Here is a 15,439-nt window from a genome sequence, read left to right on the forward strand (position 1 = left end):
ATTCATTCTGGTTGTGTTTACTGACCTTGAACCGATTTTATGTGGTACACGGCGCTCAGAAATCTGTCAAAATGTTTTAGTACGACTTTGGTTAACTACGAAGCCGCACCGCTTGATGGATTGTCGGAACATTACAGCTATCATAGTGAGGAGCCTCGTGGAGTCCGACAGAAGCTGAACCGCATCAGCGCACAAGGAGCGAGCAGTTTTTTTCAGCGCTTATAGATTATTCAAATGAGCCATGTGAAACGTAAACAAATGTTGCAAAGCTGCAATAAACACATTATTACTCAATGTATATTTGAGTCCTTCTTTTAGGAAATACAAAAAACTAACTTAAATTATCCACCCGCATTCACATTCATAATCCACATTCACCACGACAGGGAGGCAACGCCGGGCGAATTACACCAAGATCTGCCAATGAATCATGGACGCCTGGGCTAAGGATCAGTCTCAAGTGTCGTCAGTTTGTTTCGCTTAATGCGTTTTATAATCCAGTGCACTTTATGTATGAAAATGGACGAGAGAATTCAAAATTTTTATTATTGCGCCTTATAGTCCCAAAAATACAGTAAATGACCATGTTTCTTGGTTTTAGAAATGCCACAGAGTCCAGTTTCAGTGTGACAATTTCATACAATATTTCTCCTCACAGTAATTGCTGACTGGACACAACTCTGCACTTTTAATGCAAAAAATCCACTTTTAACCATGATATATTGTTGTCCCACCATTAAATACATACCTCGAGTTGTATTTTTGTTTCATTCATGCTTGTTTCATTAATTCGTTAATCCAAATTTGCCTTTCTTAAGCCTCAAAAGCACTCCGTTTGCATTTGGCCGGTTTTGTTGCGTCATAGGCAGAATCACACACCTTTTCTGCACATTTTTTAAGCCCATAAACCATCACAGGACAAATTGTGTTCGCAAATAGCATATGGCTCTATTAACACAGTGCTATATTTGTTTTATTTTCCATTATAAATTCCCGTACCTGCCAGCTGAGGGAGCTCCAGTGCCTAAATTACCTCATTGGAAACAGAGGTGTAGTTTATAAAGTGTGTTTTCCAAATGGAAGCAACATTATAAGTTAGAAAATGTGAAATACTTATCCCAGAAGCATGTTTAAAAGAGAATTTGGACCAGTGTTTTTACAATGTGCTTCTCTGCCTCATTTACTGCAGTTTTTTTCACGTTCAGATTATTATTAGCGCGCGCTGCCAACTGGGGGTCAGATGTGTAACCTCGATTACGCAATAAAAATAGTGCTAAATCAATGTTGACTTCTGAACGTGATCGTTTACTCCGAGAGGGTGTTGTTTTCTCCGCTTAAAGCTCTTTAAAGCTTCCCTCGGTGCTTCCTCCGTTCTTGCCCGGCCCGTGGCTATTGGCTGAGACTCCGGTGGGCAGGGTCTGACCTTGTTGTTGTTATGGCAACCAAGTTTTCTAGGTTGGAGGGGCAGAGGGGGCAAATATAAATACTGATGAATATGGATGCGAGGTTGGCAGCGCTTCAGACCACATCAGTGTCTGTTTGCATGTGATTTTATGTATGCATTTATGATCGTTTTAACTTGACTTTACAGAAAATAGATACTACAAGAGAGAAAAAAATCTAAAAAAAAATTAAAAAATCACAATTCTAAAGGCATTATACCTGATTGTTACTGTTGTGAAAAACACAACAAGTTCTAGTCATTCAAAGTTATTTCTCACTTACCTTATGCATTCCAAGTAGGGCTGGGTATCGTTAAGAAAAAAATAAAAATCATAGAAAATAAAAATCAAAAAAGTCTAAATCATGGCTGTGATACTAAAAGTCCACTAAGTCTGTGCAGCTTTAATATGAAAAACACCCATTTTACTCATCAAAACGGTGAAAATGTCAACACAATTTTGGCTCTTACGCAAAATAATTTAGTAAAATATACCAAAAAAATACTCTTGGAGATATATCGATGCAGCAGCCCACGATATCGATACTGTATCATCAAATTAGATACGATACATAGATATTTCAATATTTTTGCACACCGCTGATTCCGAGCATCCTAATTATTCACCACGATGAGTTTAAAAGAGCTTTTCACAATTTTCCAGAGACCAGAGCAGTAAAGCTAACAACAACCAGCATGCTAAACTCGCACTTCCTGATTCCTGGACAATAAAACGCTTTAAAATTAGATGCAGACAGTACAGTACAGCTTATACAATATATCTGTACTGTTTTTGGTTCAAGAAGTGACTTATTTGTGACACTGCGAACCCCCCTTGAATTAAATACTGCTTCTTGTTTGAAAAAAAGAGAAATATTCCACCAATCGTCGACTTTTCAGTGCAGTAGCTTCCAACATAAAACCACAAATTGACTCAGATTGCGTTAGGGCATCTCTGCTAATCGGTAAATAGTCACAGATGGTAAGAAATTGAGTTAGCGGAATAGCTGGCATTCCAAGCTTCATTACAGATCCACAGTGGGTAAACAAGATACAGTTTTCAATGGATTTGTGTTTCCCCATTACGGTGATCCGTGTTCTAATGTTGTTTCCTCATCGCGAACAGACCTGGAGTTGTGTTTTGTTTCATTCACACATGTTTAACACACAAACCCTGCGTATTTAACCTGTTTTTTAGGGTTTTCTCTCAAATAAAAACACTCTTTTCCACCTTGTGATGCTTTAAGTTCTCCACACACCTTCACTAGAATCATTTGGATAATTTCAGCCCTGGAATTGCCTATTTCTACTGAACTAAAGCTAACTTGAACTACCGCTTCATGACATCACAAGGTGCCACAGAGCATTTTGAGCTTTGGAGATGTACACAGAATAATAAACCAGTAAACCTGAATGAAACAAAACACAACTCCAGGTCTGATTTTGACAAACAACATTATAACACGGCCAAAAGCTCATGAGAGTCAGTTTAGTGTCCCCAACTTTTTTGTGCCATGGACCGGTGTTTTGTCAGACAATATTTCATGGACTGGGAGGTGGGAGGGCAGGGGGGCCTCTTTTTGGGACAATATTTTCATGGACTGGTGATGTATAGAGGTGTGGTGTATGGGAGGAGACGCTGTCCGTGCAGCATGCTTTAGTCCTGGTTAAATCCTGTTTTAGACCTGTGTTTAGGCCTGATTTTAGTACTGGTTTTAGTCCTGGTTTAGTATTGCTTTTAGTCTTGTTTTTTGTTCTGGTTTAGTCCTAGTTTTAGTTCTGGTTTTAGTTCTGGTTTAGTCCTGGTTTTAGTCCTGATTTAGTCCTGGTTTTAGTCCTGATTTAGTCCTGGTTTTAGTCCTGGTTCTGGTTTTAGTTCTGGTTTATTTTAGTCCTGGTTTTTCTGGTTTAGTTTTAGTCTCTGGTTTTAGTCCTGGTTTTAGTCCTGGTTTTAGTCCTGGTTTAGTCCTGGTTTTAGTCCTGGTTTTAGTCCTGGTTTTAGTCCTGGTTTTAGTTCTGGTTTTAGTCCTGGTTTTAGTCCTTTTTCCTGGTTTAGTCCTGGTTTTAGTCCTGGTTTTAGTCCTGGTTTAGTTCTGGTTTAGTCCTGATTTATTCCTGATTTACTCCTGGTCTACTCCTGGTTTAGTCCTGGTTTGTTCTGGTTTAGTCCTTTTTTCATTCTCTTTTAGTCCTGGTTTATTTCTAATTTTAGTTCTGGTTTTAGTCCTGGTTTTAGTCCTGGTTCAGTCCTGGTTTAGTCCTGGTCTTAGTTCTGGTTTAGAGGCGCGTTCCACGCTGCGTATGGGAGGGGAGTTTGGGCTTTTGCGGGCCGATACCAAACGACCCACTGCCCTGGGATTTGTGGACCTTTAAACGTTGCAATAATTGAAAAAAGTTTAAATGTGATATTTTCACATTTAGATTCCATGAGAAAAACTGTAAAATCATAATTAACCTTCACGTGAGGTCTCATATTTGTACCTTTATTCTACTATTAGAACTTTTGTAATCATGATCATCTGATAATTAGTCAAATACATTAATTAATATTCAACGCAACAATGTGAGTTCATTTTTTAATCATCCTAATAGGACAGTACGCCTTGCAATATTAGTAGGTTAAACCAGATTTTCGTCTTTGGTTTCATATCGGTTACACTTCCTCAAATACTAAACACAACTTTCTTGGTTTAATCAGACCCAAGCAAATCATAAACAGACACTCCATGATCACAGAGTCGAGTGTAACGCTGAGGCCACTGGTGCAGAGGACGGAGCGAGCGGCAGGTCTCAGTAAAGTCAGTAAAGCAGAGGCTGTAGTGGAGGGCTAATTGAAAGTGGATAAATAATGCAGATGTTGTGAGCGCTTTTGTTTCCTCCTCGCGTCGTGAAGGACACAGCCAGCGGTGCGTCTCGTGTGCTCAAATGTGTGCACAGGAGCTTGGTTAAAGCACTATCTTGATTCAAGTTTACACGTATTAAAGTAAAATTAAAGTCCTAGATTCTTTACAGATGTTTTACTATTTTCTAGAGATGTAACAATTACCGAAATTTTGTGATATCGTCAAAGTTCTCACAGTAATGTCGTGGACCATCACAATATACCGAATTACAAGTCTCTTTGCTTAAATTAAAAGTTATGGTGCAGCAATTATTAAAAAAGACAAAGAACTACGTAGACCATGATCCTTTGCTCCATTTCAGTGCAGACTACAAGAAGAAATAACAGTTTTAAGCACATTTAAGTCTTTGGATTAAGTCTTGTCAAGGCATTTTAAGAGGAAGAAGTCGCATTTTAATAATCTCCACAAAATATCGGAATAAATAAATATCGTACCGTGAGATGTTTATCGTGAAAATATCGTACCGAGACATTTGGATATTGTTACATTCCTAATCGTGAGCCTCCCCACGATATCGCAAAAAATATCATACCATGACAATATCATATCATGAGGCTTGGATATCGTTACACGCCTACTATTTATTTTAAGTAAAAAAATTGTTTTTGTGTGTAATTTCAAAGCAAAGTGTAGTTTTAATTAGGGATGTAACAATAACCGAAATATCTTTATATCGTATTGTCAGAAGTCTCATAATAATGAAATGAATATAGTGATTGTAATGTCTTTCTTTATGATTCTAATCCTTTTTTTTTTAATTCTGTGAAGCATTTTAAATTACTTTGTGTTTGATTTGTGCTGTACAAATAAACTCACCTTGCCTCGCGATGGTGCAGAAATGGCCAAAAAGTAGAGAGAACTACATAGACCATGATCCTTTGGTGTTGTCAGTGCAGACTACATAAACAAACAACTGTTATGAAGCACTTTTAAATCTTAATTCTTCATATTATAAAAGTACCAAAGGCATTTCAAGGCTTTTCAAAACGAAAAAAAAAAGAAAAGAGTTGAATATTCATAGTTTTATTAGCCTCCAAAAAATATTGCAATAAATATCGAACCGTGAGATGCATATCGAGAAAATATCGTATCTAAAGATTTTGATTTCTCTACATCCCTGGTTTTAATTGGATCTTGTGTATTTTTTTACTGTCATAATTTGATTTTGAGTAAAACTGACTTGCTATTTCTACAAATTTTAAAGCACAATCTCATGGGAAGGCTCTTGCTCTTGAAATAAAAAAGTATACATACATTTTGAGAGATATTTTCATTCATGAGAGAATTTTGAGACCAGTAGAAAAAAAAACCTTTACAAATCAAATTCTAATTGTTATTTTGGATTAAGGACACATATTCTCTCACAATATTCATCGAAAACATTCCTTTCAAAATTAAGTTTCCAAATGTGTTTACATATTGCCTGGATTGTTGCGTCGCAGGTAAAAATGCTTCTTCTTTCAGCTCTGTTTTAAGTCCATAAACCATCACTGGACTCGTTTTACAGTCAAGCTGTGTTCACGACAAACTCTTGACTTTATTAGAAAGTGTGTTTATCAAATGTAGAAATTGTTAACTTAAAAAAATATGTGAAATAGTTATCTCAAGGTGACCAAAAGAATGTTCAAAAGGGAATTAAACCATTGCATAATATGTGTGCTTTAGAGTCCTTTTCTCATCTTCTCTCCTGAATTCTTCTCACACGCTTTTCTCTCTCGCCTGTTTGCAGAACCTTGCGGAGGCGGAGTACGCCGTGGCGCTCTACATGTACATGCGTCTGCTGGGCTACCCCGCCGAGCGCATTAGCATCCTGACCACGTACAACGGACAGAAGCACCTGATCCGAGACGTCATCAACCAGCGCTGCGGCACCAACCCGTACTTCGGACAGCCCAGCAAGGTACCGGCACACTCTGTCCATCACCAGACATTCAAGGGTAAAAACAACATTTGGCAGGGTGATTTAAAGCAGCCGTAAAGTCCACAGTAAAATAGAATCATAAGAAGAAAAAGGTGTGGCTTTGTCTGGGTATTTATGTCACACTTGACTTTACTTCATCATTCAAAAAGTTTTTCACAAAGCTTTCACTTAATGGAGGAGTTGTGTGAGTCAAAGTTGGTTGGTCATGGTTGAATTGTTAAAGGTCTTAATAATACAAAACACTTGTGTAGCACTTTTCAAGACACTCAAAGACACTTTACATGAAGAGACAAACAAAGGCAAACAAAAAAAATAAGGCAGTTAATGAAAAGTGGTTTTAAAGAGATGTTTTTTTTGTTGTTTTTTTTAATGAGGAGAGTGTGGATGAATCTTACACTTATACAATATTACACAAAATTTACTCTTGTGAGCTTTAAGGCATGTTTGAATCTTACCTCCTCAAAAAAATACCGTATTTTTTGGACTATAAGTTGCGCCTGCCAAAAAAATACTTAATGAAGAAGAAAAAAACATATATAAGTTGCACTTTTTGTGGGAAATTAATTTGATAAAATCAGAGACCAGGAACCGACATTTCATCTTGTAAGTCAAGTTCCAGTAATAAACAATAGAACAGAGAACAACAGATTGTTAACGTCACATATGAACAGTTCTACAGATAACTGTAGCGTAAACAACAGAACAGAACAAGTTTAACAAACTCTCCATCTCACTCCAAATCACTAAATCCATTCAATTCTTCATCCATTCATCGGTGTCACTTCTGAGCAACTCCTCGGCCTCCGGAGGTAAACAGAGCGACGCTTCCTCTTCTGCGTCGCTGTGGTCAGACTCAGCATCAGTTCCAGTTAGAATTATTCCGGCCTTTCTGAATCCCGACAGGATGGTTTCGGTTGTCTTTACGTTTGTTTAAACTGTACATTTTCAGTGGTACAGAAGTAACGGTGCGATCGACTGACATGATACAGACAGGACAGAGGCTCTTTCTGCAGGAGACATGCGCAGTAGAGTGAAGTGACAGTGGTACAGGAGGAACAGGAGCAGCAGATACTCACACACAAGACTAGAGCCTCTCCAAGCTTCAGTGTGAAAATTTTAATATATAAGTCGCACCATACTAGGGATGCGCATTCGATGAAATTTTCTTAATCGATCGTCGAGAGAATTAACGATCGAATATTAATTAATCATTAACGTTTTTATATTAAAATGATCATCATTATTATTACTATCTGCACTACTAATCTGCATAAATAAATTCAACTTTATGACAAATAAACCGTAACCACTCTAGAGCCACATCAGCCTGTTTATTATAATGTGTTTAATTCAGTTTTGCTCAACTCTCACAGAAACGAAACTTAAAGCCGCATCGCTAATTTGCATAAACTAAGCGAAGATAAAAACTACAGCTCTTGTGTCGCTGATGCGGTTCAACTTCTGTCGGATTAAAAGACATGACTCAGTGGAATACAGGTTAGTGTGACCAGATTTGCATTTGTCAAAACCAGGACACCGTACGGGGGATTCAAATTTACGTAATCGAAATGAAATTCTTAATGGTCAATTATCGATTAATTGACTAATCATGCCCATCCCTACACCGTACATAAGTCACAGGAAACACCAAAACCATGAAAGAAAGTGTCCTATGATGTCATGAAGCGATAGGTTTCAAGTGAACAGCTACCGTTTTTACCTTTTGTTTAGTAACGATGGCAATTCCAGGACTGAAATCATGCACGTGATTCTAGTGAAGGTGTATGGAGTTTTAAAACACAGTGGAGCACTTCCTGTACTACCGCATGACATCACAAGGTGCGACAGCGTGTTTTCAGTTTGAGAGAAGAACTCCTAAGCCTAAATCTGCAGGGTTTGTGTGTTAAACCTGTGTGAATAAAACAAAACACAACTCCAAAACTCTTTGTGATGAGGAAAAAAAATTTAACATAGATTAGAAATAAGGTAATATGAGCCCTTTAAATCAGGATAATCTTGGCACAAAAAGTTAATATAGTGACAGTCTTCTCAAAACCACTTTATTCCACCTGCTGATGTCATCCTCCAGAGTGCTGTAAAAGGCCAATACCTCTGAGTCGTCCAAGTCATTTCAGCTCACATATTGCCTTAACAAAGCATATCCCTGCATCACGCTGTCTTTTTTAGCCTTTGTCTAACCTTCTTCTTTACTGCTGATTTCACGCCAAAGTCCAAAGTGTCTTTTATGTCCATTTCTGCCGTGCGAAAGATGGATTTAAATCCTGTGAACTGATAATGACCTCTGGAAGGCGGCCAAAACCACCTTCTTCTGCGGACCACTCTGAACAAATGGGCCATTACGTCGACTATTTTTATGAGAATTGTTGGAAGAAATCATAAAAGGTTAAGGTACAGGTATACGCACATCCTGATCTGAATCGAAACGTTGTCATTCATTAAAAGCAGTTTAAGAGTAAGTGTGTAGGTTTGTCTCGCTTTCAATACATGCATCACGAATTTCAGACTTCCGGTCAAAATTTCTGAAAAAGTGAGCATCAAACCGCCATGTTTGTTTTCCCAGTGGGATGCGTCTATTGACAAAGAAGATCTTTTCAAGTATTTTGAACTATATCGCTTTTGTTTCTGGTTCTGATATCGTCATATTTTAGTTTTGGGATTCAAACATCGTAATTGTGTGGTTGTTGGATCCTAACAGTGGAAAACAGCTCGAGAAATTTGTTTGCGAACTCCATAACTGCAAAAGGGAATCAGGTCTGTGTGACTGCAAACCTCTGATCAAACTGTTTCCCTTCCCAACGGAATTGAAAAATAGTGAAAGGTGAAGACGATGGGCAGGATTGATCCACAGGAAGGACCAAAATTGAAAACTTTGACTGACTAAGAAATCATCCCAAGTTTGCAGCAAAGATTTTGTAAGTGGAGCGCCAACAAAACAAAATCAAACCTTGATTACGAATTTAAAAAGTCAACGCCAAAGCGAAAGGCACCAGCTGTTCGCCAAGAAACACCTTCCACTGCAAAGAGACCAAGAGTTAATGTTGCTGTAAAACCACAAAAACAAGAAAGTGCAAGCTCAGCACCTCTCACTTAACAAACGGGATCCCGTTTTGAAGACGTTCCACATACAAAATGTTCACTGCAAACTCAGGATGATTTAGGCAGCCAAAGGTTTCCTTTTTGGTCCTTCCCATGGATCAATCCTGCCCATCGCCTTCGCCTTTCACTATTTTTTGTTTTCGCTGGGAAGGGAAACAGTTTGAACGGAGGTTTGCAGTAACACAGCTCTGATTCCCGTTTGCATTCATGGATTTCGCAAACTTCCGAAGCCCATTTCTCGAGCCGTTTTCCGCTGTTACGACATCCAACAACCACACAGTTACGACGTCTGAATCCCAAAACTAAAATATGACAATATCAGAACCAGAAACAAAAGCGATATGGTTCAAAAAACTAGAAAAGATCGGCTTTGTCAATAGACGCATCCCACTGGGAAAATAAATATGGTGGTTTGATGCTCACTTTTTCGGAAAATCCTTCCCAGTATGTATTGCGCGATGACGGGAAGTCCAAAATTCGTGATGCATCTGTTGATAGAAGAAAACCTTGGAACGTGTACAAGAACCGGAGAGAATTCTTACTAAACAATATGAGTGACCGCGTGTGTTTTTTTTGTTGTTTTTTTTTCTGCTTTTCTGAGTACGTACAGTGACATTATGTGCGAGTATTGTCTCTGTATTTGCACGCGGCGCTCCGTTAATCACGTCGTATTTGGCCGCGGTGACAGTTGAGCCCACAGCCTCGTGTTAAATGTCCCGTAAACTTCCACCGTAAAAGCCTCAGAGAGACGGAGAGAGAGAGATCATGAGACAGGCTGTGTGCGAGCGCTCAGAGACAACAGACAGATGTGTTTGGAGAAGGAGGGAGAGAGGAGGGAGGAATGAGGGGGAGAGAGAAGGAGGAAGGGATAGAGAAGTAGAGGGAGACGGAGCTAGGGAGAACAAGAGAGAGAAGAATGAGGAAGAAGAGGAAAGAGAGGGAGCAGAGGGAAGGGGGTGGAGGTAGAAGAACGGGAGGGAGAGAGGAGGAGAGAAGAGAAGTATTGAGAATGGGAGAAAAGGAGTAGAGAGACGGAGATTGGAGGAGGGGAGAGAGAGGACGGAGAAAAGGAGAGAGAGAGAAGGGGGGGAGTAATGAGAAGTGGAAAGAGAGGGAGCACAGTGAGGGAGTGGGAGAAGGAGAGAGAGAAGGGGAGAGAGAGAGGAGGAGAGAAAAGAAATATCAAGAATTGGAGAGAGGGGGAGTAGAGGGGTTGGGAGAAAGAGAGAGAGAAGGGGAAGGAGAGGGAGGAGAGAAAGAGGAGGGAGAACAGGAGAGAGAAGAATGGGGAAGAAGGGGAGAGTGAGGGAGTAGAGGGGGATGGGAGAAGAAGAGAGAGAAGGGGAGAAAGAACAGGAGAGAGAGAGAGGAGGAGAGAGGAGAGAAAAGGAGTACTGAGAAGGAGAGAGAAAAGGGGAGGGAGACAGAGGAGCGAGAGAGGAGAAGAGAAAAGAATTGAGAATGGGATAGAGTGAGTAGAGCGGGGGTGGGAGAAGGAGAGAGAGAGGGAGGAAGATGGAGGAAAGTAAGAGGAGGGAGAACAGGAAAGAGAAGAATGAGGGAGAAGGGGAGAGAGGGGGAGTAGAGAGGAATATGGGAGAAGGGGAGAGAGAGGGAGAAGAGGTGAGAAAAGAAGTATCGAATGGGAGAGGGAGTATAGCGAGGGGTGGGAGAAGGAGAGAGAGAAGAGGTAGAACTGGAGGGAGAGGAGGAGAGAAAAAAGTATTGAGAAGGGAAAAGGGAGTAGAGAGGGGAGTGGGAGAAGGAGAGAAAGAAGGGGAGAGAGAGGGATGTAAGAAGGAGAGGGAAAAGGGGAGAGACGAAGGAGTAGAGAGAGGGGGTGGGAGAAGGAGAGAGAGTATGGGAGGGAGAGGGAGGAGAGAAAGAGGAGGGAGAAGGGGAGAGAGAGAAGTGAGAAGAGGGACGAGAAGAGGGAGAGGAGGAGAGAAAAGAAGTACTGAGGCAGGGAGAGAGGGAGTAGAGTTGGGTGAGAGACGGAGGAAGGAAGGACGACAGGAGAGGGAGAGGAGGAGAAAAAAGAAGCATTGAGAAGGGAAAAGAGAGGGAGTAGAGAGGGAGTGGGAGGACGGAGATAACGGGAGGGGGGTGAGAACAGGGGGATGGGAGAAGGAGAGAGAGAGGAAAGAGAAGGGGAGCGAGAGCGAGGAGGGAGAGTAGGAGAGAAAAGAAGTATTGAGAAGGGGAGAGAGGGTGGAGAGAGAGAAGGGGAGGGAGAGGAGAGAAAGAGGAGGGAGAACAGGAGAGAGAAGAATGAGGGAGAAGGGGAGAGAGAGGGAGAGGAGGAGAGAAAAGAAGTATCGAATGGGAGAGGGAGTATGGATAGGGGGGTGGGAGAAGGAGAGAGGGATGTGAGAGAAAAGAAGTATTGAGAAGGGGAAAGAGGGAGTAGAGAGAGGGGGAGTGGGAGAAGGAGAGAGAGAAGGGGAAGGAGAAGAACGAGAGAAAGAGGAGGAAGAATAGTAGGGAAAAGAATGAGGGAGAAGGGGAGAGAGAGGGAGTAGAGGGGGATGGGAGACCGCGAGAGGAGGGAGGGAGAGGAAGGACAATAGGAGAGAGAGAGAGAGAAGGGGAGAGGAGGAGAGAAAAGAAGTATGAAGAAGAGAGAGAGACAGTAAAGAGTGAGTGGGAGAAGGAGGAGGGAGAGGTAGGAGAACAGGAGAGAGGGGGAGAGGAGGAGAGAAAAGAAGTCTCGAAGAAGGAGGGAGAGAGGGAGGAAGGAGAGAAAGAAGAGGAAGGAGCACAGGAGAGAGAAGAATGAGGGAGAAGGAGAGAGGAGGGAGAGGAAGAAGAATAGGAGAGAGAGAGGAGGAGAGAAAAGGAGTATTGAGAAGGAGAGAGAAAAGGGGAGGGAGACAGAGGAGGGAGAGGAGGAGAGAAAAGAAGTATTGAGGAGAGAGGAGGAAGAACAGGAGAGAGACAGGAGGTTGAGAGGAGGAGGAGGAGTCAGGAAAAAAGGAAGAGAGAGCGAAGATACAGGAGAGAGATAAAATTATCCTCCTACTCCAGTAATATATTTAAGATTGAGGACAGTTCTCTTACTTGAGTAAAAGTTTTGGCTCTTCTTTATTCTTAGGAGAGAGAAAAAGTTGGAGATGGACGTCTGGAAAGGGAGACAGAGATGGAGGAGAGAGGGATAGAGAAGGAGGAGGAGGGGAGGAGGAGGTGTAGAGAGCTGAAAGGGCAGAGTCTCAGAGCTCGGTCCACAGTGAGACTCTCAGTTTAAACGATGACATAATCCGAAAACCAGCAAATGTCAGCAGCTCCAGAACTTCAGCGAGAGCCGTTTAATTAGGCTCCGCGGGGACAGCGCCATGTTTGAGTTTAAAGAGGGGGCAGTATGCAAAAATCGATTTATTTGGAGTTTTCTACCATGTTATAACGTTGTTCCCTGATCAAAAACACGCCTGAAGAAGTTTTAGAGTCATCCATACGTGCTTGAGTCATTTAGTGATCTCTCCCGGGCCCTATTCACACCCTCTTTACAGTTATCTATAGATGTAGAACGGTAGATCTCGCCTTGACTACCGCTGCGTGTTGGAACGAATGCGTCAACAAAGCCGCCATCTTGGTACTGGACTAATGCTGATTTAAATGAATGAACAACAGTCAGGGACAAGGCGATATCAGGGTTTTCTGCTGAGACCTGGTAGGACTGTGTGGGTCCTGGTTCAGTCCTGGTTCAGTCCTGGTTCAGTCCTGGTTCAGTCCTGGTTCAGTCCTGAAGTAGTCCTGGTTCGGCTCTGGTACAGACCTGGTTTAGTCGTGGTTTGGTCCTGGTTTATTCCTGATTTAGTCCTGGTTTAGTCCTGTTTAGTCTTGGTTTAGTCCTGGTTTAGTCCTCATTCAGTCCTGGTTCAGCTCTGATTCAGCTCTGGTTCAGTCCTGGTTCAGTCCTGGTTTAGTCTTTTGTTCAGTCCTGGTTTAGTCCTGGTTCAGTTCTGGTCTAATCTTGGGTTCAGTCCTGGTTTAGTCTTTTGTTCAGTCCTGGTCTAATCCTGGGTTCAGTCCTGTTCTAATCCTGGGTTCAGTCCTGGTTTAGTCTTTTGTTCAGTCCTGGTTTAGTCCTGGTTCAGTCCTGTTCTAATCCTGGGTCCAGTCCTGGTTTAGTCTTTTGTTCAGTCCTGGTTTAGTCCTGGTTCAGTTCTGGTCTAATCTTGGGTTCAGTCGTTTAGTTTCAGTCCTGGTTAGTTCATCCTGGGTTCAGTCCTGGTTTTAGTCTTTTGTTGTCCTGGTTTAGTCTTTTGTTCAGTCCTGGTTTAGTCTTTTGTTCAGTCCTGGTTTAGTCCTGGTTCAGTTCTGGTCTAATCTTGGGTTCAGTCCTGGTTTAGTCTTTTGTTCAGTCCTGGTTTAGTCTTTTGTTCAGTCCTGGTTTAGTCCTGGTTCTGTCTAATCCTGGGTTCAGTCCTGGTTGTCTTTTGTTCCGTCCTGGTTTAGTCTTTTGTTCAGTCCTGGTTTAGTCTTTTGTTCAGTCCTGGTTTAGTCCTGGTTCAGTCCTGTTCTAATCCTGGTTCAGTCCTGGTTTAGTCCTGGTCCAGTCCTTGGTTCAGCCCCGGTTTAGCCGTCACTGTAATGCTGTAACCAACAACTAGCATGCAAACAGAGCACTAGCACAACTTTCTGGTTTACCAACAATAAAAACACATGTTTAGTAAAAAAAAAAAAACAGTAATTGGAAAGAGAAAAAAATAAATATATACGTTAATTTACCTAAATAAAAAGTAAAGGGCTCCAGTGTTCATTTAACTTTTCTCTTGTGTCCTTTAAAGATCATTTTAGTTTATTTAGTAAAGTACTGGCAAGTTACATTTTGTGAGAAGCTGTAGTGCCAAAAACTAAACAAAACTATTACAAATACAATAAATCAAAAATGGTGAGGCTAAAATTGGGAACTGGGTCGTTTCTAGTAGATCCAATCTCGTGTCTTGTCTTGTGTTTTTATTTTAACCATATATCTTTAGTCGTTATTTACATTTATTTGCTTATTGCATGTTTAGTTCTGTCCTTTTCTCCCAGTATTTCCTCCCATAGTTTGTGTTCTGTGTCGTGACCATGTTGGTGAGTATTTCCATATCTGCCCGTGCGTTCTGTGACCTGACTCTGGTCTGACTCCGTGCTCTCGTCTCTGCTGATGGAGAGGAGAGCCATACTGTTGCCTCTGGGGCTGCACCTGTTCACCGTGGCAACAAGAGGACAGAGATATATATGTACACGTTTAAGAGAAGTACCTGGATCGCTAATAGACTGTGACTTTTTATGTTGTTTCTGTTGGTTTTTATGGTGAAATGTATCAGAGCCAAACAGAGTGATACAGCAGGGACTGGAGTTGGCACTGTGGCCAAACACTGAACTCACTGTGTCATTCTCAACACACAGTACAGCCACTATAAAACATTACAGTGATGCATTTAGAGGTAATTTATTCTTGGGTTGTTGGAAATGTAACCTTGCACTGTAAGTTGGCTTGTCACACACTTTGAGTTTTCAAATCCCATGGCCATAACAGCAGGTCAAAGCCTGATCTTATCAGATCTTAGAAGCTGAACAGAGCCGGGCCTGGTCAGTACTTGGATTGGAGACCTGGGAAAATCAGGAGCCACAGTGGGGTGCATTGTGTCATTGTGTCCTCAGGCAAGGCACTTCACCCACATTGCCAGGTATGAAAGTGGTGTGTGCGTAAGTGATGTTGAAGGTCGGCGGGGCCGATGGCGCAGATTGGCAGCCCATCAGTCTGCCCCAGGGCAGCTGTGGCTAAAGTAGTAACTTACCACCATTGGGCATGGAGTAAATGAATAATGAATAACTGTACAGCCTCTTTGAGTGTCCAGAAAAGCGCTATATAAATCTGATGCATCATCATTATTAAAATTGACTGAAATTGATTGGCTAAAACTAGAGTCTTTTCTCTTCCTAAATGATATCAATGGAAGCCATTCCACAACAATAATGTATAGAACCCCATTCAGAGTGCTGCACAAACCAATCTACCGTTAACCAGGTTAGTAGAAACACAGTACACAGAAATAGTGTTTTTAGTAG

At 41.4% G+C, this 15,439-nt stretch overlaps 1 protein-coding gene across 1 annotated transcript in view; it reads left to right on the plus strand.

Moving 5' to 3' along the window:
* The window catches only part of aqr (aquarius intron-binding spliceosomal factor), a 154,261-nt gene that overhangs the window by 99,288 nt on the left and 39,534 nt on the right, over positions 1 to 15,439 (plus strand). The window contains 1 exon segment of the mRNA XM_055157746.1: positions 6,074 to 6,244. Coding sequence (XP_055013721.1) covers positions 6,074 to 6,244 — 171 coding nt within the window.

Source organism: Boleophthalmus pectinirostris, unplaced genomic scaffold (genome assembly GCF_026225935.1).
Source record: "Boleophthalmus pectinirostris isolate CB_2022bp ecotype Guang Dong unplaced genomic scaffold, ASM2622593v1 HiC_scaffold_10, whole genome shotgun sequence".
NCBI classification, from domain to species: domain Eukaryota; kingdom Metazoa; phylum Chordata; class Actinopteri; order Gobiiformes; family Gobiidae; genus Boleophthalmus; species Boleophthalmus pectinirostris.